The sequence below is a fragment of the Myxine glutinosa genome, chromosome 12, assembly GCF_964187855.1.
Source record: "Myxine glutinosa chromosome 12, kmMyxGlut1.1, whole genome shotgun sequence".
NCBI classification, from domain to species: domain Eukaryota; kingdom Metazoa; phylum Chordata; class Myxini; order Myxiniformes; family Myxinidae; genus Myxine; species Myxine glutinosa.
This window is the reverse complement of record NC_136272.1, coordinates 11,388,530-11,414,450: the sequence shown is the minus strand read 5'-3', so window position 1 is coordinate 11,414,450 and position 25,921 is coordinate 11,388,530. Positions and strand designations below refer to the sequence as shown.

The 25,921-nt window shown below is 44.2% G+C and overlaps 2 protein-coding genes across 2 annotated transcripts in view; both read right to left on the bottom strand.

The window, feature by feature from the left end:
* PDCL3 (phosducin like 3) overlaps nucleotides 1-25,921 on the bottom strand; it is a 61,591-nt gene that overhangs the window by 3,819 nt on the left and 31,851 nt on the right. The window contains exons 3-5 of the mRNA XM_068133290.2: nucleotides 20,466-20,553; nucleotides 13,735-13,878; nucleotides 12,880-13,088 (exon numbers count right to left, since the gene is read on the bottom strand). Coding sequence (XP_067989391.1) covers nucleotides 12,880-13,088; nucleotides 13,735-13,878; nucleotides 20,466-20,553 — 441 coding nt within the window. The remainder of the gene's footprint in view (nucleotides 1-12,879; nucleotides 13,089-13,734; nucleotides 13,879-20,465; nucleotides 20,554-25,921) is intronic.
* Nucleotides 1-25,921, bottom strand: part of AASDH (aminoadipate-semialdehyde dehydrogenase) — a 107,051-nt gene that overhangs the window by 75,884 nt on the left and 5,246 nt on the right. The window lies entirely within an intron of this gene.

The following is a 25,921-nucleotide window of genomic DNA, read 5'->3' as shown; positions in this document are numbered from 1 at the left end:
TCCACTGCCTCTGACATCAATTCTTCCTGGGAATTCTTCCAAAGCAAACTGATCTCTCTCATGCACAGATTTATCCCATCTCGCCTTCAATTGTCTTACCCTTCCTCCCGTCCATGGTACACTGAATCTTGTGGTGAGGCAGTTGCCCTGAAACAACTTGCCTTTGCCTCTTGGAAGGCTAATCCAACTGAAGGAAATCTCAGTTCCTTCCACCAAGCTCGGAACAAGTGTGTGTCTACCCTCAGGAGTGCCAGGAAGCACTATCTCTCCTCACTCAAGAATGAACTCTCAAACCTGTCTCCTTCCTCCAAATCCTGGTGGCGTCTGGTCAAATCCGTTTCTGGTGTTTGTTCCCCCTCCATCCCCTCCCTCACCTCAAATGGCCACACAGTTGACATCGCACGTGACAAAGCCGAATGCCTCAACTCTGTGTTCGCCTCGAAATCCTTAGTCCCAAACCCATCTCTCTCTGTTCCCACCTTTCCCAGTCGAACCCAACTGCTCCTGGACTCTGTGTCCTTCTCTCCTGACAAGGTGGAGGAGTTTTTGTCAAACCTCGACTCTGATTCTGCAACTGGACCAGACGGCATCAGCCCACGGGTCTTAAAATCCTGCTCTGCCGCTCTATCTCACCCTCTCTCTGTTCTTTTCACCCTATCTTTTGCTCAAGGTCATCTGCCAGCATCCTGGAAATCAGCTAACATTACCGCTTTACACAAAAAAGGTGCAAAAACAGATCCTTGCAACTACAGACCAATCAGCCTGCTCCCAATTATCAGCAAAGTCATGGAATCCATCATTGCTTCGGATATGAAATCTTTCCTCTTCTCCAATGGCTTGATCTCTGATCATCAATTTGGTTTCAGACCAGGTCACTCTACTCTGGACATGCTGCTTCTGCTGTCTCAACAATGGATGGAGGTCCTCAATGCCAAACAGGAAATCAGAGCTGTCTCCCTTGACATATCAAGGGCCTTTGATACGGTCTGGCACCCAGCTCTGCTCACCAAACTCTCCTCCTATGGTATCCATGGAAATCTCCATGCATGGCTTGCGGACTTCCTCTCTGGTCGTAGTCAACGTGTGGCCCTGAATGGATTTCTCTCATCTCCCCTTCCTGTTCAGGCTGGAGTTCCCCAAGGAAGTGTGCTGGGCCCTGTGCTTTTTCTGGTCTTTATCAATGATCTCTCTGACTCTCTGGAAAATCCTCTCTATCTCTTTGCTGATGACTCCACTTTCTGCCGCTCCATTCCTCTTCCCTCAGATCGGCAGTCTGCAGCCTCCTCACTCTCTGAAGACCTGGACAAAATCACAGACTGGTCAAACAAGTGGAACATGTCTTTCAATCCTGCCAAATCTCACTCTCTTACTATGTCTCTCCGAAAAGATCGACTGGACAACCCTCCCATCTACTTTCTCAACAATCCTCTCCAAGAAGTTCTGTCACTCAAGCTTTTGGGTCTCACTATCTGCCATGATCTTTCTTGGGAAAACCACATTTCCAAGCTGGCCTCCAAAGCCAGTCGCCGACTGGGCATCCTCCGTCGTGCGAAGTCCTTCCTCGGCACACCTGAGCTCCTCACCACTTACAAGGCTTTCATCCGCAGCTCAATGGAATACTGTTCTCCCCTATGGGCTGGTGCTCCTGCCTCACACCTGGCTCGGCTTCACGCTGTTGAATCCAAAGCTTTCAAAATCATTGGAATCTCCCGCGATGAAGCTATCTCTGAGGGCCTTTCACTCACTCACCGCAGGCAGGTAGGTGGTCTTTCTGTCTTCTACCGACTCCTCTCCGGCCTTGCTCCCCCAGCTCTCTCTGTGCTCTGTCCCCCAAATATTCCTACAGGTCGCACAAGATCTGCCAGCAACCCTCTGATGGTTAAACTGCCGAAATCTCGGCTCTCTGCTCACCTTCACTCTTTCATTCCTCTTTTCTCCCGCCTGTGGAACAAACTCCCACACTCCCTTCAATCCCTCTCCTCCCTCCAGGTCTTTAAAACAGCTGTTTACCACCATCTCTTATCTTCCCCCATCCATAACCTTGATCTTTTCTACCCCCACTAATTCACCCCAGATCCACCTTGTTTGAAATTCCAACTTATTTCCTGGAAATCCTGGCAGTGTCCATATGTTTATACCTCTCCCACCCCCCCCCCTCCACATGCCTCCCCCCCTTCACATGCCTCCCCCCCTTCACATGCCTCCCCCCCAAAGCCCTCTCCCTCCCACAGATCTCTCGATGTCTCCATGTCTCTCGGTCCCTGCTCTCAAATGTGTGTTTGTGTCCTTCCCCCTCTCTCCCCATCTTGTCTACCGCTCCCGATGTTATTTGTTTTATGTGTCTGTTTGTCTTTCTGTGTGATTAATGTTCGCTCTTTCACGAGCCTCGATCTTGTATACAAAAAAAAACAAAAAAAAACCCAGACCCACTTTGACCCCGTAAACCCCCTTAGACCCTGATTTTTTTTTAATGCCGTGAACAAACTTTAGTCACAACAAAAAATATCATTTGTGCCAAATTTGGTCACAATCCCTTCAGCGGTTTTGGAGAATAAGTTTCAAGTGTTTACGGATGGACAACGTACCATTGCTGCATACAAACTCACTCAAACTCATTTTGCAAAAAATGTTCGTTTCCCATGAAGCGTACACTTTTCAAAATCCAATCTCACCCCTCCCCTCCAAATCTTCCCCATCCCCCCTTCCCTCCAAAACTTCCCCATCCCCCCTCCCCTCCAAAACTTCCCCATCACCCCTCCCCTCCAAATCCTCCCCATCACCCATCCCTTTCAAATCTCCCCCCTTGCCCCTTCCCTCCCCTCCCTCCTAAACTCCCCCCACACCCCTCCCCCCCCCCGAGACTCTCCCTCGCTCCTCCCCTCCTAGACTCCCCTCTCACCCCTCCTCCTCAAAGCATCCTCCCTGCTTCTTCCCCCTTCCAACTTTCACCATCATCTCCCCCAACCTTCTGCCTCGCTCTTCCCCCTCCTCAAATAACACCTCACTGTGCCTCACCCAATCTCCATCAAACCTTTTATCCGCCCCATTCTTCCCTTTCTCCAACCTATTCTGAAATCTCTGACACACCTTCAACAGCTCTCCCTTCCTCTTCCTCCTCTTCCACATCTTACCCTACCCCTCCCCCCCCCCCCCCCCTGTTCTGTACCCATGCTCCCCCTTCCTCTTCATTAACGGTATGGACCTCAAACATCTGGGGCCTTCTCTCAAACTTGACTGATCTCTCCATACAGGTTGCTTCTGACAAACCAGACGTGATCTGCTTAACAGAAACTTTCCTCCTTCATGATGTCTCTGATGCCTTGGTATCTCTCCCAGGTTACTCCCTCCTCCGGTATGATAGACCTGAGCCTCGTCCTGGAGGTGGGGTTGCTATCTTCATAAAAAACTCTCTTCCTCACTCGCCCTCCACTGCCCTCTCTCCACCTCACCCCCAGGAATACCTTTGGCTACGGCTTCCCCTTCGCTCCCACCTTTTGTTCATATGTGTGTTGTACCGTCCACCAAACAGTGATGACTCCATCAACATCTCGCTGTCTGAAAATATGGACCAACTTCTATCTACCCATCCCAACTCTCTCTTCCTCATATGTGGTGATTTCAATTGTCACCATGCCAGTTGGCTGGGTGTGGGCACCTCTCTCACCAGCCATGCCTCTTCAGCAAAGGACTTCTGCGACTCACTGGGACTGACACAATCTGTCAATTTCCCGACCCGGATCTCAGTCAACGGAGCATCTTCTCTTCTGGACTTGGTTATGACTAACTTCCCTGAAAATGTCTGCTGCTCTTCTTCTGCTCCAATCGGCTCATCTGATCATGTGCTTGTCAAAGTGGACATCTCTCTGACCATTTTCAGAGAGCCTCCTCAGCGTCGACGAGTCTGGCATTTCACTCAGGCCAACTGGCACGGTCTTCAAGCAGCCATCAATCATCTGGACTGGTCTCCCGTCTCTACCGCCTCTGACATCAACTCATCCTGGGAATTCTTTCAAAGTAAATTGCTCTCTCTCATGCACAGATTTATCCCATCTCGTCTTCAGTTGTCATACCCTTCCTCCCGTCCATGGTACACGGATTCTTGTGGTGAGGTTGTTGCCCTGAAACAACTTGCTTTCGTCTCCTGGAAAGCAAATCCAACGGAAGGAAATCTCTTTTCCTTTCACAAAGCCCGAAACAAGTGTGTGTCCACCCTCAGGAGAGCCAGGAAACAATATCTCTCCGTTCTCAAGACCGAACTCTCTTATCTGTCTCCCTCTTCCAAATCCTGGTGGCGTCTGGTAAAATCTGTTTCTGGTGTTTGTTCCCCCTCCATCCCCTCCCTCACCTCAAACGGCTTAACGGCTGACTCCGCACGTGAAAAAGCTGAATGCCTCAACTCTGTGTTTGCCTCTAAATCTTGTGTCCCAAACCCATCCCTCTCTGTACCCACCGTACCCAGTCGTACCCAGCTGCTCCTGGACTCTGTGTCCTTTCCTCCTGACAAGGTGGAAAAGTTTCTGTCAACCCTCGACTCTGATTCTGCAACTGGTCCTGACGGCATCAGCCCACGGGTCCTAAAATCATGTTCTTCCGCTCTTTCACTCCCTCTTTCTGTTCTCTTCACCCTCTCTTTTGCTCAAGGTCATCTGCCATCTGCTTGGAAATCAGCCAACATCACCGCTTTGCACAAAGAAGGTGCAAAAACAGATCCTAGCAACTACAGACCAATCAGCCTTCTCCCAATTATCAGCAAAGTCATGGAATCCATCATTGCTTCAGATATGAAATCTTTCCTCTTCTCCAATGGCTTGATCTCTGATCATCAATTTGGTTTCAGACCTGGTCACTCTACTCTGGACATGCTGCTTCTGCTTTCTCAACAATGGGTGGAGGTCCTCAACGCCAAACAGGAAATTAGAGCTGTCTCCCTTGACATTTCACGTGCCTTCGATACGGTCTGGCACCCTGCTCTGCTCACCAAACTCTCCTCCTTTGGTATCCATGGAAATCTCCACGCATGGCTGGCGGACGTCCTCTCTGGTCGTAGTCAACGTGTGGCCCTGAATGGGTTTCTCTCATCTCCTCTTCCTGTTCAGGCTTGAGTTCCCCAAGGTAGTGTTCTGGGGCCTGTGCTTTTTCTGGTCTTCAGCAATGATCTCTCTGACTCTCTCGAAAATCCTCTCTATCTCTTTGCTGACGACTCTACTCTCTGTCGCTCCATTCCTCATCCCTCAGATCGGCAGTCTGCAGCCTCCTCACTCTCTGCAGACCTGGACAAAATCACAGACTGGGCAAACAAATGGAACATGTCTTTCAATCCTGACAAATCTCACACTCTTACGATGTCTCTCCGAAAAGACCGACTGGACAACCCTCCCATCCACTTTCTGAATAATCCTCTCCAAGAAGTTCTGTCACTCAAGCTTTTGGGTCTCACTATTTGCCATGATCTTTCCTGGGAAAACCACATTTCAAATCTGGCCTCCAAAGCCAGTCGACGACTGGGCATCCTCCGTCGTGCGAAGTCCTTCCTTGGCACACCCGAGCTCCTCACCACATACAAGGCTTTCATCTGCAGCTCTATGGAATACTGCTCTCCCCTCTGGTCTGGTGCTCCTGCCTCACACCTAGCTTGTCTTCATGCTGTTGAAACCAAAGCGTTCAGAATCATTGGAATCTCACGCGATGAAGCTAACTCCAAGGGCCTTTCACTCACTCACCGCAGGCAGGTTGGTGGTCTTTCCGTCTTCTACCGACTCCTCTCTGGCCTTGCCCCCCCAGCTCTCTCTGGGCTCTGTCCCCCAAATATTCCTACAGGTCGCACAAGATCTGCCTGCAACCCTCTTATGGTTAAACTGCCAAAATCAAGACTTTCTGCTCACCTTCACTCCTTCATTCCTCTTTACTCCCGCCTCTGGAACAAACTCCCTCACTTTCTTCAATCCCACTCCACCCTCCAGGTCTTTAAAACAGGTGTTCACCACCATCTCTTATCCTCCCCCATCCAAAACCTTGATCTTTTCTACCCCCGCTAATTTCGGTCCCCTTGTGTTTTATACCTCTCCCCCCCCCCTTCCCACGCCTCCTCCCCCCCCCCTTCCCACGCCTCCTCCCCCCCCCCCTTCCCACGCCTCCTCCCCCCCCCCCTTCCCACGCCTCCTCCCCCCAAGCCCTCTCCCTGCTCTCAAATGTTGTGGTTGTGTGCTTCCCCTTCTCTCCCCATCTTGTCTTCCACTCCCTCTTTTTGTATATTTTGTCTGTCTGGTTGATTTGTTTGTGAAATAAATGTTAGCTCTTTCACGAGCCTCGATTCAGTATACAAAAAAAAAAAAAAAAAAAAAAAAAAAAATCGCATAAGCTCACCTGAACTTCGTTCCAGGTGAGCTAAAAATCATAGAAAAAGGCTCCCAAAATACAATTAGCCTGAAGCCCCAAGCACAGTTAATCTGCCCCTGGGCCTGAGGGTCAACTGAAGGTTGCTGAAACTTGGGCTGTTCCAGTGATGGCTCACCTTACTTATCCTCTCCGTCCCACTGGGATATAAGGCTGATAGCTCACCTACTTTTCACCAAATAGAGTAGGGATCTATAACGTCCAATGTCCTTCAAAATGTATTGGGAATAGCTATGACTTGTGCAAATAAACAAATAACTTTTGAAGTCATGATGTGGTCATTTATCAGACTTACTGCTTACACAATGAAAGGTGTTTCCATTATTTAATTTTTTAAAAACCTGAACGTAAATATGGTAAAGACATGTCGCAAAGAAATCCTTCTTTGCCAAATAATGAGCGACACATTGGTTGACCACAAATGATCAGGCCCATCTCATACCACACCTTTGGAGGCTGCTGTCCCTCAAGACATCGTCTTCAAACCTTTCCCATTCTTGGTTTATATTAATATCTCGCAACCTCTTTTGAAAAACCTCTCAATTACTTTGAAGATGAGACAATATCACTTTGTGCTGGAAAGTCCAACACCGTCAATATAGTCCGAGAGGCCACAGCCTTTAAATTAGACTGTCACACGCAAAAGGTTTGACCTATCGAGGGTATAAATGGTGATGGTTTAATTCAAGAATGTGGATTCTTCCATGTCCTGGCATAGACTCAAGGGGTGCTGGCACATTTAAAAAGGGCGCCAAAATCGGTCTTGATTTGAGTTTCGTGCACAAGGATATAGTTCGCACCACATGATAGATCTCGTAGTCCCATTCAAAAAAAATGTATCATAATGTACGAGTATTACTGTAGACCCAAGAAGTTCAAGAACAGCGCTAATTAGCATTACTTCGCATTTTAATGAGACTTTCGAGCCCAAGGATGAAATGAATGGCAAAATATCCTCCGATCTCATGCCAGTCAGAATCGACCATGCAAGAACGAAGAACGATTTCACTACGACTTAAACTGATCTGAGTGGTATATGAAGGAACTGGGTTAATTTGCCACAGCAATGTATAGAAGGCGAGAAAATGATTTAGACCATGCAAGGTATTGTTGCGTTCGGAAGAGCATTCAAACATTCACGTCAAACAAACCCGCTGAAGAAACACTGAAGGGGATAGACGGGAGCAATCTCCTGCCATGTGAAACGAGCTACACCAATGTGCTCAGAGCGCCGCATGTGGGCCATGGCAGATACACACTAGAACGGCACTCGGTAGAGCGCACACCTCCGTCAGGCTGAACAGTTTATGTTTTGTATCCCAGTGATCGGCCGGATCTGGATTCGGACCTGAACCAAAATCGAATCGGCTTGTTCTTGTCACTGAACCAACTCGTCCACCAACTTTAGTCATAAATCGTCCAGAACTTTTTTAAAAATATCATGTTATATATCGATTTTCACCTGATCTCTCAATGGTGAAGAATCACTTAAAAATTAAATAATTATTGTAACCGAATACATATTCAGATCTTCACCAAAATCGAATCTATTCGTCCTCGTCACACACCCAATCTGGCCACACCAGGTTTTGTCTGAAACCGTACATAACTTTTTGAGATATCGTGCTATGCATCGGTTTTAGCCCCATCACTCAACGGTGAAGAATCACTTACAAATCAAATAATTCTTATATCCGAATCCCTATTCAGATCTAAACCAAAATCGAATCGATTAGTCCTTTTCACACACACAACCTCTCCACTAACTTTCGTCCAACTCCGCCCACAACGTTTTGAGATATGGTGCTATACGTCGGTTTTGGCCATATCTCCCAATGGTGAAGAATCACTTAAAAAATTATACTTGCTGGATCCGAATCCGGATCTTCGCCAATATCGAATCATTTCTTCCTGATCACATACACGACCTCTCTGCCAAATGTCTTCCGAATCCGTCCACAACTTTTTGAGATATCTTGTTCACAGACAGACAAACAAACAGACAAACAGACAAACAGACAGGAGTGAAAACATAACCTCCATCCACCTTCGGTGGCGGAGGTAATCAGATAATTCAGGATCCAGATAAAGGATGGAAGATAAAGGGTCGAGCATATCGAGTCGATTCGTTTAAAAGGCAGAAGACCCCTGCATCACTTGAACCCAATTCTGAACCCATTGAAGACAATAACAGAGATCCGGTCGACCCTGAAAATTCTACTTCGTCAGATGAAGATAATGAGGACGACGTGTAGTCAGTGAGCATGCTACCAAGGTTGGGATGCACGTTTTGATTAAGTTTTAAGAGACGTAATATAACAAATCAATCGCCGGCACATTCCAGATGCCCGTTTATGACGCATGTTTATGTCAATCTTCTAATCATCAATGATATTGATACAATGTTCATGCCGGCCTATACTATGCACTGTTCCATGAACCACCACACTATACGTGCGATGGAAGACAGAAGCCATCCTTCGTTTTGTTCATTGTATCATTCAATGAATGAATCCCAGCTGATATACGATCTGGATACATGTAAGGGGTCTAAGGTCTTGAATCCCTTTGGCCTGTATGGACACGTTATTTAAACATTATACTCTTGTTTAAAAAAAAATTGGCGCCTTGCATGTTCGGGAAAAGGCGATGTGTTAACTAGTTCCCAAGAAGGGCTTCTTGATCAGTTTCGGTCGAAGTGAAATCGTTCTTACATGGTCGATTCTGACTGATATGAGATTGGAGGATATTGTTGCGGATTCGGGGGTCGGCGCTCCCCTTATCAAGGGGGGAGGGGGGGGGGGTTAATCCCCTTGTCTTTTAAGCTGGCCGTCCCCCAATCCTGGAAATTATGACGCTCCTCCCGGTCGGTCTTGGGTAGGGTGATTGGTCAATTTGGCGTCCCAAATACCTAATTACCAACCCCGACCGCAAGCAGGGAAAATAACTCCCGCTCGAACCACGGATGTGATGGTAAATGCCGAGCGGTTAGCAAACCGCGGTTCGAGCCGTTAACAATAAAACTAAACCCGATCCTGAGCGGTTCCTATCATGCCACAGGTACTCAATTGAAAGAAAGGACGCAAACGATCGAATAAGAGGAAACCCAGAAAATAAGAAGAACAAAGAGTGGGTTTATTAATTATATACAAAAACCCAAAGAGGAAACGAAAGTAATATACAGAAGAAGAAGAGCAAAAGGACACAGGGCAATCTTAACTATACAGTCTTACTTTCAACCCCAGACAAACAGACAGACTCACACGGGATGGTAGTGGTAGGGGAGGAAGGTCCAGGCAGATGGTCCAGGCGATGGGATCCGGTCCAGGCTCCGGGTCCGCGGCCGAAGAACGGCAGGCAGCTTCGCGTGTCGTTGGCGCACGACCGGACCTTACATATGCGAGGGCTGGAATGCCGCGTACGTATATTGTGCCAAACGCTCTCCCTCTCTCTCTCTCTCTCTCTCTCTCTCTCTCTCTCGATCACTCGATGTCCGTATCAAATGGAGCGCTCCCGGATCAGTACGTTAACAAAGGCTCGTGGCGCAGTTCGTTACGAAAGGAGGTCGTACAATGCAATCGAGCTCTCCCCGTGCAGTCCTCTCAATAATGGAGCTCCCTCGTGCAGTCCTTTACGAAAGGAGGTCATACAATGCAATCGAGCTCTCCCCGCGCAGTCCTCTCAATAATGGAGCTCCCTCGCGCAGTTCTCGCGCTTGCGCTGATATAACGCGCTTTGAAATCAATGCGCACTTCAAAGAGAAACGCCCACCAGTGAGCTCACCTCAGCCCTGGTTGGATAGCGAGGGCTCACAGGCTCCGCCCCTGACGGCTCGTTGACAGGGCCACGCCTCGTTCTTGGCGCTCCGCCCCCTTCTTCTCCAAGCTTGACCACGTGCGTAATGGCGTTTGGAGCGAACGCTGAGGCGGCTGCGGCTGACAGAGGCGCGTAATACAATTTGGAGAGAGAGACTGGCAAAATGGACGGAATGGGGCCTATCTTATTTAATTAATGCAACGCAGATGCAACTATTGGGAACACAGCCTTATCTGAAACACATATTAAGGAAATAACTGAAAGTCCTATGGTGTCCTACGTGTTGCATATGGCCTAACTATGGGTGCGACCTTTTGTAAATATCTCATCATTTAATGAGTTATTATTTACAAGTATTTACAAGTGAGGGGTTCTCAAAACCGCAACAATATTTTGCCATCAATTTCATGCTTGGGCTCGAAAGTCTAATTAGAATATGCTAATCAACGCTAATTAGGGCTGTTATTGAACCCTTTCGGTCTGCAGCAATACTCGTACGTTATGATACATCTTTTTGAATGGGACGACGAGATATATCAGGTGGTGAGAACTATATCCTTGTGCACGAAACTCAAAGACCGATTTTGGCGCCCTTTTTCAATGTGCCAGGACCCCTTGAATCTACGTCGGGACACGCAAGAATCCACATTCTTGCATTAGACAATCACCACTTATACCCTGGATAGGTCAAACCTTTTGTGCACGAGAGTCTAATTAAAAGCCTGTGGCCTATCGGACTGATGTCCTTCCCTGTCTATCTCAAGAAAATGAGAAGCTGGTCAATCACCAGGAATGTCATTCAATGCCTTAAAGTGCCGCACAATCTCTACATAAACACCATGTGGCAAACCTTCCAATTTACTTCTGCAATCCACAAATGTCAGAGGTGCAGTCTTTGGAGCTGCTCGGACGAACAATGTACCAAGATTTTTTGTGGGCCGATCATATATCGAAGCTGGCCTCTCGGGTAGGGAGTAATCTTGGAATTATCAGAAGAGCCAAGTCATTTATTTGTTGCTCTCAGCTCCAAAAAGTGTTCACGGCCTTCATACAGTGACATTGATCATGGCTCCCCGTGGGCTGGTGCTGCCAGAACTCGCCTTGTACCCTCGGAAGTGCTCAAATCCAACGCCCTGAGGGTAAACGGATTCTAACAACAGAAATCCGAGAATCTGGGCCTGGTCATCTTCCACTGCAGGCAGATCAGTGGGCAAGCCATATATGGTTGTGTCCCACATGTTCCATTGCCTCATATATGGTCATGTCTCACATGGTCTCCAAGTCATTTCACGCCATTAGATAACACCAGGTGGGTTGGATTTAACCTGACACCCTTCCAAGGTCGGCAAAACGGGTACCGGCTTACTGTTAACAGGGGGCACTGCATCAGCGGTGCAACTGCGCTCCCAGAAATGACGCAACCAGCAGCTGTAGGCTGCATATGAAGTAAATAATATTTTTTTTGACGTCTTTTCTCTCAACTGTGAAATCATCACCCAAGTTTTCCAAGTTGTGTTCTTCCCTCCACTCCTTCAAAATGGCGTACCATTGCCATCTCATTATATCTACTATTCCCGTTTTCAGCTTCGTACTGACTTTCACGTGCAGTTTCCCACCTGCACTCTTTTCCACATTTACCTCGTTTGTCAGCCTTTCCACTCTGCTTACATCATTTGTTTTCTTATCCACCTCTGTCTGTATACCAGACATCTATCTATGCGCAACAAAAGGAGTTAATAGAACTGCGAATACTGTACCTCATATTAGATATCAAATTATTAATCGCCTGCAGAATCTTCAGAAAATAAAGACACAACTACTTCTACTACTTCTACTACCTTTACGAACATTTTCCAGCATTCGGGAGTTTATTGGCAGAAAATAAAGACACAACTACTTCTACTACTTCTACTACCTTTACGAACATTTTCCAGCATTCGGGAGTTTATTGGCAGAAAATAAAGACACAACTACTTCTACTACTTCTACTACCTTTACGAACATTTTCCAGCATTCGGGAGTTTATTGGTAGAAAATAAAGACAACTACTTCTACTACTTCTACTACTTCTACTACCTTTACGAACATTTTCCAGCATTCGGGAGTTTATTGGCAGAAAATAAAGACAACTACTTCTACTACTTATACTACTTCTACTACCTTTACGAACATTTTCCAGCATTCGGGAGTTTATTGGCAGAAAATAAAGACAGGAAGGAGAAAGAGCTGGGTCTTTGTAATTCTTAGTTTTATTATCTATATATATATATACTACATATGCAAGAATGGCAGACTTTCTTTTCCCCCTCATCTTCCTCTTCATCTTTTTCATCCAATTTCCATCCTACTTTCCCCTATCTCATACCTCTTCCATTCTTTCCCACCCTTTCTTATTTTATTCACCATCCTACCTCTTTTCCCCTCCCAATGCCCCTTGGTCATGTACAAGTAGATTAAACTTTTGGGCAGGGAATTTTTTTTACACATTTATTTGTGCAGAAGTGGATAAAATAAATGTGACTCATCAAGCATTTGTCAACTGAAAGCGTTGCGGTTTTAGCAAAATAAATAGAGAAATGAAAAGGGCCAAGATGCCCGATGCAAAGCACACCATTCGACCTGTGATTGTTGCACTCGGACCATCTCGCGTATAAGGAAAAACAAACTCACCGTCTCTCGTGAGCTTCATGCCACCAAACATGAGCGGTCCCACAAACTGCACACGAATGTTCCCTCCACGGTACACAAATATGGTGGGAAGGTTCTTATCGGGGTAATTGGCGATGCACGTGGTGGAGATTGCCTTGACAAACTTTGTGGCAGGAAACTTCCGGGCAAGCTCCGACAGGTACTGATTGATGAGGGTACACAAAGGGATCCTAGAAGTCAAGTCAGACAGGAGTATTAGGAGCTGTCATTGGTCAGACAGTTATGAATGGTATGACAGAGTCAATGTAGACCAAGCACACCAATCAGATTCCATGTATTTGGTAGAATCTACTATGCTATTCCACCAGAGTGTGTTTAAAAACAGGTGTGTAATTAGTTTGATTAGTGCAGGAAGTGTGCATGTCAGGTTGTAACGGGGAAAGCCCGTTTGATAGGATAAACAAACAAAACAAAAAAACCACCTTTAGAGGCCATTTTTTTCCCCGCAAGCGGGGGTTGGCCTTTTTCGGGGACCGTGGTTGTTGTTTTTCGGTCCCCTTTTTGAAGCAATGTTTTACGGCCGGATGCTCTTCCTGCCACCAACCCTTTTTGTCGCCTTTTACGACAAGCAGGGAATTACCAGTGAACTGGTACTCAATTAGCCGACCTCGGAAGGATGACAGGCTGAGTCAACCCCCCTGGCGTTAATTCAGCGATCGACCGGGATTCGAACCCAGGATCCTAGGATCCTAAGCTGGCACCCTAGCCGCTAAGCCAACACCAGGGCTTTGATAGGATAAAAAATAAAAATAAAAATAGGATAAATGGTCGATATTTGATAGGATAAATGGTCGATATTTCATGACGTCAGCTTACCCCTGTTTGTACAGATGTAAAACCACCCACAAGTCTGCACCGGCTTTGGTGATTTCATCAACGTAATCAGGTCCGGAGATTTCAAGCACCGAGCCGAACACAGCCTTCCGTTGGTTGGATTGCAACTCTGCCAGTCGTTGGAGCCTGTAGTGGGAGGAAGGGATCATGGAGGCGGGTACTGAGGACAAAAAGCAACCCAACAAATCCTGGTTCACGAAGGTGCGAGCATTATCAAGAGGTAGCAAGGGTATTGTTAAGAAAATGGTGATTTTTATAACGTAGTATGGTTGAATCGTTTATATTAATTGAATATAGCTGGAACAAGGTGAAACCCAAAACATGGATTTTCAGAAATGTACCATAAATACCATCAAAACATCGAATGGAAAGAAATGTATCAAATGGTGTGCGCCACCACACCACCTTTCCAGGAGCAGTCAAGGAAGGAAATTGGGAATTTGACCGATATAACAGCAAACGAAGGGAAGGAAATTGGGAATTTGGCCAAGGTAACAGCAAATGAAAGGAAGGAAATTGGGAATTTGGCCAGGATACCAGCAAACAAAGGGAAGGAAATTGGGAATTTGGCCAGGATACCAGCAAACAAAGGGAAGGAAATTGGGAATTTGGCCAATATAACAGCAAATGAAGGGAAGGAAATTGGGAATTTGGCCAGGATACCAGCAAACAAAGGGAAGGAAATTGGGAATTTGGCCAGGATACCAGCAAACAAAGGGAAGGAAATTGGGAATTTGGCCAATATAACAGCAAATGAAGGGAAGGAAATTGGGAATTTGGCCAAGACAACAGCAAATGAAGGGAAGGAAATTGGGAATTTGGCCAAGATACGAGCAAACAAAGGGAAGCAAATTGGGAATTTGGCCAAGATAACAGCAAATGAAAGGAAGGAAATCGGGAATTTGGCCAAGATACCAGCAAACGAAGGGAAGAAAATTGGAAATTTGGCCAAGATACTAGCAAACAAAGGGAAGGAAATTGGGAATTTGACCAAGATAACAGCAAACGAAGGGAAGGAAATTGGGAATTTGGCCAAGATAACAATAAATGAAAGGAAGGAAATTGGGAATTTGGCCAGGATACCAGCAAACAAAGGAAAGGAAATTGGGAATTTGGCCAGGATACCAGCAAACAAAGGGAAGGAAATTGGGAATTTGACCAAGATAACAGCAAATGAAAGGAAGGAAATTGGGAATTTGGCCAAGATACCAGCAAACAAAGGGAAGGAAATTGGGAATTTGGCCAGGATACCAGCAAACAAAGGGAAGGAAATTGGGAATTTGGCCAGGATACCAGCAAACAAAGGGAAGGAAATTGGGAATTTGGCCAATATAACAGCAAATGAAGGGAAGGAAATTGGGAATTTGGCCAAGACAACAGCAAATGAAGGGAAGGAAATTGGGAATTTGGCCAAGATACCAGAAAACAAAGGGAAGCAAATTGGGAATTTGGCCAAGATAACAGCAAATGAAAGGAAGGAAATCGGGAATTTGGCCAAGATACCAGCAAACGAAGGGAAGAAAATTGGAAATTTGGCCAAGATACTAGCAAACAAAGGGAAGGAAATTGGGAATTTGACCAAGATAACAGCAAACGAAGGGAAGGAAATTGGGAATTTGGCCAAGATAACAACAAATGAAAGGAAGGAAATTGGGAATTTGGCCAAGATACCAGCAAACGAAGGGAAGGAAATTGGGAATTTGGCCAAGATACCAGCAAACAAAGGGAAGGAAATTGGGAATTTGACCAAGATAACAGCAAATGAAAGGAAGGAAATTGGGAATTTGGCCAAGATACCAGCAAACAAAGGGAAGGAAATTGGGAATTTGACCAAGATAACAGCAAATGAAAGGAAGGAAATTGGGAATTTGGCCAATATACTAGCAAACAAAGGGAAGGAAATTGGGAATTTGGCCAATATAACAGCAAACAAAGGGAAGGGAATTGGGAATTTGGCCAATATAACAGCAAACAAAGGGAAGGAAATTGGGAATTTGGCCAATATAACAGCAAACGAAGGGAAGGAAATTGAGAATTTGGCCAAGATACCAGCAAACAAAGGGAAGGAAATTGGGAATTTGGCCAATATAACAGCAAATGAAAGGAAGGAAATTGGGAATTTGGCCAAGATAACAGCAAATGAAGGGAAGGAAATTGGGAATTTGGCCAAGATACCAGCAAACAAAGGGAAGGAAATTGTGGATTTGGCCAATATAACAGCAAATGAAAGGAAGGAAATTGGGAATTTGGCCAATATAACAGCAAAGGGAAGGAAATTGGGAATTTGACCAAGATAACAGCAAACGAAGGGAAGGAAATTGGGAATTTGGCCAAGATAACAGCAAATGAAAGGAAGGAAATTGGGAATTTGGCCAAGATAACAGCAAACAAAGGGAAGAAAATTGGAAATTTGGCCAAGATACTAGCAAACAAAGGGAAGGAAATTGGGAATTTGACCAAGATAACAGCAAATGAAAGGAAGGAAATTGGGAATTTGACCAAGATAACAGCAAATGAAAGGAAGGAAATTGGGAATTTGGCCAAGATACCAGCAAACAAAGGGAAGGAAATTGGGAATTTGACCAAGATAACAGCAAATGAAAGGAAGGAAATTGGGAATTTGGCCAAGATACTAGCAAACAAAGGGAAGGAAATTGGGAATTTGGCCAAGATACCAGCAAACAAAGGGAAGGAAATTGGGAATTTGGCCAATATAACAGCAAATGAAAGGAAGGAAATTGGGAATTTGGCCAATATACCAGCAAACAAAGGGAAGGAAATTGGGAATTTGACCAAGATAACAGCAAACGAAGGGAAGGAAATTGGGAATTTGGCCAAGATAACAACAAATGAAAGGAAGGAAATTGGGAATTTGGCCAAGATACCAGCAAACGAAGGGAAGGAAATTGGGAATTTGGCCAAGATACCAGCAAACAAAGGGAAGGAAATTGGGAATTTGACCAAGATAACAGCAAATGAAAGGAAGGAAATTGGGAATTTGGCCAAGATACTAGCAAACAAAGGGAAGGAAATTGGGAATTTGGCCAAGATACCAGCAAACAAAGGGAAGGAAATTTGGGAATTTGGCCAATATAACAGCAAACAAAGGGAAGGAAATTGGGAATTTGGCCAATATAACAGCAAACGAAGGGAAGGAAATTGGGAATTTGGCCAAGATACCAGCAAACAAAGGGAAGGAAATTGGGAATTTGGCCAATATAACAGCACATGAAAGGAAGGAAATTGGGAATTTGGCCAAGATAACAGCAAATGAAGGGAAGGAAATTGGGAATTTGGCCAAGATACCAGCAAACAAAGGGAAGGAAATTGGGGATTTGGCCAAGATACCAGCAAACAAAGGGAAGGAAATCGGGAATTTGGCCAAGATACCAGCAAACGAAGGGAAGAAAATTGGAAATTTGGCCAAGATACTAGCAAACAAAGGGAAGGAAATTGGGAATTTGACCAAGATAACAGCAAACGAAGGGAAGGAAATTGGGAATTTGACCAAGATAACAGCAAATGAAAGGAAGGAAATTGGGAATTTGGCCAATATACCAGCAAATGAAAGGAAGGAAATTGGGAATTTGGCCAAGATACTAGCAAACACGGGGAAGGAAATTGGGAATTTCACCAAGATAACAGCAAATGAAAGGAAGGAAATTGGGAATTTGGCCAAGATACCAGCAAACGAAGGGAAGAAAATTGGGAATTTGGTCAATATAACAGCAAACGAAAGGAAGGAAATTGGGAATTTGACCAAGATAACAGCAAATGAAAGGAAGGAAATTGGGAATTTGGCCAATATACCAGCAAACAAAGGGAAGGAAATTGGGAATTTGACCAAGATAACAGCAAATGAAAGGAAGGAAATTGGGAATTTGGCCAAGATACTAGCAAACAAAGGGAAGGAAATTGGGAATTTGGCCAAGATACCAGCAAACAAAGGGAAGGAAATTGGGAATTTGGCCAAGATAACAGCAAATGAAAGGAAGGAAATTGGGAATTTGGCCAATATACCAGCAAACAAAGGGAAGGAAATTGGGAATTTGACCAAGATAACAGCAAACGAAGGGAAGGAAATTGGGAATTTGGCCAAGATAACAACAAATGAAAGGAAGGAAATTGGGAATTTGGCCAAGATACCAGCAAACGAAGGGAAGGAAATTGGGAATTTGGCCAAGATACCAGCAAACAAAGGGAAGGAAATTGGGAATTTGACCAAGATAACAGCAAATGAAAGGAAGGAAATTGGGAATTTGGCCAAGATACTAGCAAACAAAGGGAAGGAAATTGGGAATTTGGCCAAGATACCAGCAAACAAAGGGAAGGAAATTTGGGAATTTGGCCAATATAACAGCAAACAAAGGGAAGGAAATTGGGAATTTGGCCAATATAACAGCAAACGAAGGGAAGGAAATTGGGAATTTGGCCAAGATACCAGCAAACAAAGGGAAGGAAATTGGGAATTTGGCCAATATAACAGCACATGAAAGGAAGGAAATTGGGAATTTGGCCAAGATAACAGCAAATGAAGGGAAGGAAATTGGGAATTTGGCCAAGATACCAGCAAACAAAGGGAAGGAAATTGGGGATTTGGCCAAGATACCAGCAAACAAAGGGAAGGAAATTGGGGATTTGGCCAAGATACCAGCAAACAAAGGGAAGGAAATCGGGAATTTGGCCAAGATACCAGCAAACGAAGGGAAGAAAATTGGAAATTTGGCCAAGATACTAGCAAACAAAGGGAAGGAAATTGGGAATTTGACCAAGATAACAGCAAACGAAGGGAAGGAAATTGGGAATTTGACCAAGATAACAGCAAATGAAAGGAAGGAAATTGGGAATTTGGCCAAGATACCAGCAAACGAAGGGAAGGAAATTGGGAATTTGGCCAAGATACCAGCAAACAAAGGGAAGGAAATTGGGAATTTGACCAAGATAACAGCAAATGAAAGGAAGGAAATTGGGAATTTGGCCAATATACCAGCAAATGAAAGGAAGTAAATTGGGAATTTGGCCAAGATAACAGCAAACGATGGCCTATATATGGAAATGCTGTTGAAAAGCCACCGTGTGAAAGTTAATGTCCAAAACCTAGCGCTATATTTCGAGTTTGATACATTTGAACGAAACCTTTCATCTAAAATGTTACACAGTCTTTGGCTGGGATTGCATATTCATGGACGACTTCATACGACATAATAGATAGCTGATGCCGTGATGTCATACGATTGTCTCCCAAAACGTGCACCCTAAACGAGTTTGCAAACACGGACCGCATTTACAAAACCCGATCGGTCACGACGTCATTATTCAATGTTGTGTGCATTTTCCAACAGACAAAATGAATTAAAGAAAATCATGGGTATTCATTTTCCAACAGCTCTAACACATAAACTGCCCAATGCTGGACGAACCAGCAATAAAAAAACGGAACTTTTGTCAAGGGGAGGTAATTACGCAACTACGGATTATCCCTCCTTATTTTAACACAACTCGATAAATACCATATTTCCACACATTATACAAAGTATAACTTGTGACCTGATTGACAAGGAAATTCATTAAATAGGAGACGTTAAGGGTGTAGTACTGGTGAACAGGTGATTTTTTTTTTTTTTTTTTTTTTTAGCTGAACAGTTTCCTTATAGTCTTATAAACAAGAACCATGCTATTAGAGGTTATAGAAGTACCCCTAATTATTGTTATCTTTACACGCAATTTACAAGAAATATAATATTTTGCATGAAATTTGTTATAACTTTAATATAATTCCAGTAATCTCTGTGTGTATGTGTGTGTGTATGTGTGTGTGTCGTTTGTCTGTGACCGCTGTTTCTCGACAACCACGGGTCCGATATACTTGAAACTTGCCAGGTATATTGCTGGGGACCCGAGGATGTGCCTTTTCAAGGTTTCATATTAATCGGACAAGTAGTTACCGAGCTATGGCGATTTATTTACCAAACTCCGCAAGCCGTTCGCTTTGGCTTTGCGAATGGACCAAACCATTTCATGTAAATAGAGGGGGGGAATTGTCACCGTACTCGCAAGCCGTTCGCTTTGGCTTTGCGAATGGACCAAACCATTTCATGTAAATAGAGGGGGGGGGATATAATTTTAGATATATATATATAGTACGGGCATGCCCTAGTAACTTTAAATTTGCATCATTCTTTTGGGCTGAAATTTGGACAGGATATTCAGAATATCACTTCCTTTAAAATGATGAAGGCTTTTGTTTATAGGAGAAGCCATTGTGGATTTATTGAAGGACAACCAAGTTTTATCTGGTAATTGGCATAATTAGCTAATTAGTGAACATTTGACATAATTTCACAAAATCCTCTCATCAGGTAGAAGAGTAACACATGTATAATACATGTACCAAGTTTTGTGTGAAAAGAATGATAGATGACATAGAAGATAGAAGTAGAAATGTGTTCTTTGTTTTTCCTTGTTTTTTATTGACGGTCTAATTTATGCAAATTATATGCATGTAATATGACAAAGAAGCGTTGAAACTGGTCTGAGTTAAAGCCAAGATTGTATATTTCAAGAAAAACTGAAAATTAGATATTAACTTGACTTTGTTTTTGTGTAAAGGCCTCTCAAAGGTACCTATATAGTTTTCTCAATTTTTCACCAGTACAACACCCTTAAATTGTTACGATGGAGGATATCATCTGGTATGTTGTCCATGGTCTCACCTGTACATTTCAAGTACTCTCTCATCTTCTTCATTCAAATCATCAAGTTCCTCCAGCTCATCCTGTGTCATTTGCTCATAGGTCTTGACTGCAAGTTTGAGATACCACAATTACTTGCGAACACATGCACCACAACTTCATAAAACGGAGGCATAACAACATGACATATACTATTCTTAGCAGTCATGGAACACAATATTTTTATGGATATGTACAAGCCTTGGTTCAGGGCCGTTTAATATATTGTAGGGACTCTCTCTGCCTTAATCATAGCTTAAATCTTTACTCGAACATGTGCTACCCATTTTTGATCGGTAAACGGTGGGACTCTATCCCACTCATTGCAAAATGCATCTGCGAGTTCTCTTATACGTCAGGGAGAACCAAAAAGCAAATGGAGGCGAATGGATGGGCTACACACGCCAGCGTGCCGGGGCCCTCCGCGCCAGCGTTAAGCTGTGCAATAATTACACTTGAAAGGTTTGTGTGCTGTTCTTTAGTATACCACATAATCCAAAGCTCCCTTAAGAAACAGTGCTGTTGTTTGCTTGACCTCCCCATGACCTCTTAATTGAATGATCGTTTTAAAGCCATTTTCCCCACTAGAGCAGGGGTTAGCCTTGCGGGCCCCATGACAATCATGGTTCCCTGTTTGAGGCAATGTTTTTATGGCCGGATGCCCTTCCTGACGCCAACCCTTGGTCACGCTCTTACGATGCGCAGGGATACGGTGTACCTATTCTAAATCGGGGTACACACCGTGATCATTCATCCCAGCAAGCTGGTACTCAATTTGCCAACCTCGGAAGCATGACAGGCTGAGTCAACCCCCCTGGCGTTAATTCAGCGATCGACCGGGATTCGAACCCAGGATCCTCGGATCCCAAGCCGGCACCCTAACCGCTAAGCCAACACCAGGCTTAAGCTCTTTTAAGCTCTTTAAGCCTATATTAAGCTCTTTCATATTATTCCATCCAATAATACCTCACAGGAATCTTTTCACTTCCGAGGTCATTTTCAATGGTCGGGCAGATGGATAGCCATTTAGTGTTGCCTGTCGTCTTCCACTTCATTATCACATTCACCACAGTTGTTTTGGGGGTGTCTCAGGTGTGTACTGTCATCCTCTTGGACGTGTCCACATTTATGAAAGCAGATTCAGATTGCAGATTCATGAAAGCTCCCTCTCGGATATGATGCTCAAACTGGACGACGAGATGTTCCCTATTTATACTGTCTGCACATTTATTCATCATTATGCAAATGAGAGACATGAACGAGCAATATTTGGAACTACAAAAGGTGTGTCATGTCCTTTTGTGAGATGGTACACATATACTACAGCGGATAAGCTCTCATATTTTAACAAATTGTGCATTTTTTGAGAAAAGCATGAAATTTCTAGCATAGTTAGTATATACCATAAGGTTTATTTTCAGATGTGGAGGGAAGTCAGATTTGACCTCTGAGGACCGTGAGAGGTCAAATCCAAAATGGCCACCAGTCCACCGGGTCTAATGTTCAAACGCGCTTATAGGTGTCATTTCCAACTAAATTGGGGATGCCCATTCATTTGGTGATACTTTTGAGATCGCCAGAACTCAAGGACATGCATTTAGGTCACGGTCAAGGTCAAATTACGTTAAACATCTATTTTCATGATACTGCAGTTGGAACTGCTATTGGAAAAAGTTCATTTGAACTTTTAAAACTTTATTTTTTCAGGTACAGGGATAGGTACAGAACACCTAAAGACCAGAAATGATGAAAAAAAAAGTGTTTACACTGCAAGGAATGATGCAATAACCTCTGAAAAATAACTGTAGTTAACCAAGTATGTCCACCAAAGCTTACATTAAATCAAGTGCAAAGATGAAAATTGGTAATGATCTAAATCTAACAGTCTCCAGAACAGAAGCACAGTGCAGTGCACTTGAGTGCAGCTTTGGCACACTTGCAGCGTCCAGTGCACCCTTTCTTGCAGCCACAGTCGATCAATTCATGGCACGATTTTGATGCTTCAGGAAGAGTGCTCCAAAGAGGCTGCCACCCAGTTGTCTCCTTTGTCCAGCCCCAGTCAGATGGGTCTGGCATCTCTGGATCCATGACCAATGCCTGGTTCCAACAGTTGGCCTGGTAGCAAGTGCGCTTCATGTGCTGCTTGAGTGTTGCCTGGGTTGGAGGAATGTTCTCTAGAGTTCTACACTTCTGTGTGAAGAGCTGTTTCCTGGCATCATTCACTTCCGTGCTCCCACTGGTTCTATCGTACATCAGCACCACAAATCACTCTAGCAGTAACATTGAGCCTTCACTGACCTCACTTGGCATGCCTAGGAGTTCATTGAAAGCATCATTCACCTCTGGGCATCCCAAATTTAGTTGGAAATGACACCTATAATGTTTTTCTACACTATTTGGTTCCAAAATTAAGCGCGTTTGAACATTAGACTCGGTGGACTGGCGGCCATTTTGGATTTGACCTCTCACGGTTCTCAGAGGTCAAATCTGACTTCCCTCCACATCTGAAAATAAACCTTATGGTATGCACTAACTATGTTAAAAATTTCATGCTTTTCTCATAAAATGCACAATTTTTGTGTTTATCTGCTGCACTAATATTATATATATATATAAATGATTATTTTTTTAAAATGCTGTAGATTCTGACTTTGAGAGGTCATGTATTGTACTAAAAATGAAACTTCAAAAAAAATTTAAATACAATATGTCGTCGTGAAAGAATCATGCAACGTATGTCGAACCACGCCAGCAAGATGGGGGTGGAGGGGGGGGTTAAAACCATGCGTTTCAGAGGCAATGTCTTTGCAGTCATGTCGTATGGTTTTATGGGATTGATATTTTATCATTTTGCATGCCAAGATGTACACACAGTGGGGTGCAAAATACGAGTGCAGTAGGAAATTTATTAATTGAGACATGATAAAATAAATAATTGTAACATGAAACGAAAAAAGGACTTTCAAGGGATTATATAAACTCTTAAGGATACAACAACACTTATTACAACAGGAAAAAAAATAATCTAATTTCTTTACACATAATAAATAAATCAGTGTGAACCCCTTTTGCCTTGAGAACTGTCTCAAACCTATTTTGGATCGATTTCATTATCTCCGCCACCAAAGGTGGATGAAGGTTATGTTTTCACCCATGTCTGTCTGTTTGTTTGTGAGCAGATCACTCAGTGTTGTGGACGGATTCAGATGAAATTTGGAGAAGGGTTTGGGTGTGTGACAAGGACGAATTGATTAGAGTTTGGTCTGGATCCGGATCCAAGAAGTTTCTAAATGATTCTTCACCATCGAGGATAGGACTAGAAACGATATAAAGTATAGCTTGATATCTCAAAAAGGTTATGGACGGATTATGACCAAACCAGGTGGGCAGGTTGTGTGTGTGACGAGGATGAATTAATTTGGTCTTGGTGAAGATCTGAAGCAGGATCCAGATGTGAGAATTTTTAAAAGCGATTCTTCACCATTGAGAGATGGGGCTAAAAATGATATACAATTTATACATATATCATGATATCTCAAAAAGTTGTGGACGACTGATGACAAAGCTTGGGGGATGAGTTGGGGAGTTGACAAGAACAAGCCGATTTGATTTTGGTTCAGGTCCGAATCCGGATCAGACCTTATTTATTCCTCTGCAGTCTGTGACTGCATGGCTACATCATTTTCTGAGGGTGCTGCTGTGTCGCTGATGCAGTGCCCCCTTACCAGCTAGCTGGTACTCATTTTGTCAACCTCAGAAAAATGACAGCCTGAGTCGACCCACCTGGTGTGAATTCAACAGCATGACAGGGGCTTGAACTCATGACCCAAGGGTCTTAAACCAACCACCTTAAATGTTCAGCCAACACCAGGATTCAGATCTGACGTATCAGTGGAGGTATGCGCTCTACCGAGTACCGCTCTAGTTGTCATATGAAGCCAAAAACACTTTTGAAGGGATTTAGAGGAACTTCCAGTGCTATAAAACACTTATTATAATAGGAGAGAAAATCTAATCTGTGCTTGCGTTTAATCAATAATAAATCAGTGTGAGTTCCTTTGAGCTCGAGAACGGCCTCAACCCCAGTTGGAATCAATTTAATGGATTATGTTTGAGTAAATTTTTTCCCCGCCGTGGTGTAATGCACTCCATAGCATAGACAGACGACAACAACAACAACAACAACAACAGGCACTTTAAGGCCATTTTCCCTGCAAGAGCGGGGGTTAGCCTGGCGGTCCCCATGACAATCTTCTCCATTTTGCCCTATTTTCTGCATCTCCCCTTGTTAACCCCCTTGCCCGCATTTCTTCTTCGACCATCTTTAGCCAAGTCTTTCTCGGTCTTCCCCGTCCTCTACTTCCTTCTACATTCATTTCCATCACTCTTCTCAACCAGTCACTTTCATTATTCCTCAACACATGACCAAACCATCTCAACCTGGTCCTCTTCACAGCATCAATCACAGGCTCTATTCCCATCATCTTTCGCAATTCATCATTTGTCTTCCTCTCTCTCTCAACGATACTCCACACATCCACCGAACCATTCGCATTTCCACCCTTTTCAGCCTTCGTTGCTGCTCTACGTTCATTACCCATGTATCGCTCCCATAAATCATAACACTTCTCAGACATGCAGCATACACCTTTCCCTTCAGCTTCAATGACACTCCCCTCCTCGTCAGCACGCCACTCAGTTCCCGAAACTTCTTCCATGCACATCTCACTCTAGCAAACGTTGCCGAGTCTGATCCGCCTTCTCCATTCAGCATGTCTCCTAGGCAACAAAATGTTTTCACACCTTCCAGCTTCACGCCGTCTCCAAGATCCAACTCAACATTTCCTCCATCTGCAGCTCCCTCTGTGCACACCTTACACTTGAATGTAGCTGCCACACTGGTTAATGACCCTCTGAAACCACTACATTTTTGATGAACCCACTCAGCGCACATTGTACATTGAATTGAATTCACTCCGACACCCTTCCTGCACACAGCACACGGCCACTTCCCAGTTCTTTCCACCTCACCACATGCTTTACCACTTGCCATCACCTTCGTTTGTCCGATATTCACCTTCAGACCTTTTGTCTCCATACATTCCTTCCACTTGTTCATCTTCTCCTTCAGTCCATCCATACTTTCTGCAATCAACACCAGATAAATCTGCATACAACAACTCCCACGGTAAACCCTCCTTTACGTTCCGAGCCAGCACCTCCATCCCAGCTACAAATAGTAGTGGATTTAGTACCGACCCCTGATGCACTCCCACCTTCACCTCAAACTCACCACTGTTCCCGTCCTTCGTCCTTACAGCTGTGCGCGCTCTTTTGTACATTGCCATCACTACTCTGATCAACCATTCCTCCACTCCCAACTTCCTCAATGCCCATGTCACTACTTCACGTGGAACCCTATCAAATGGTTTCTCCAG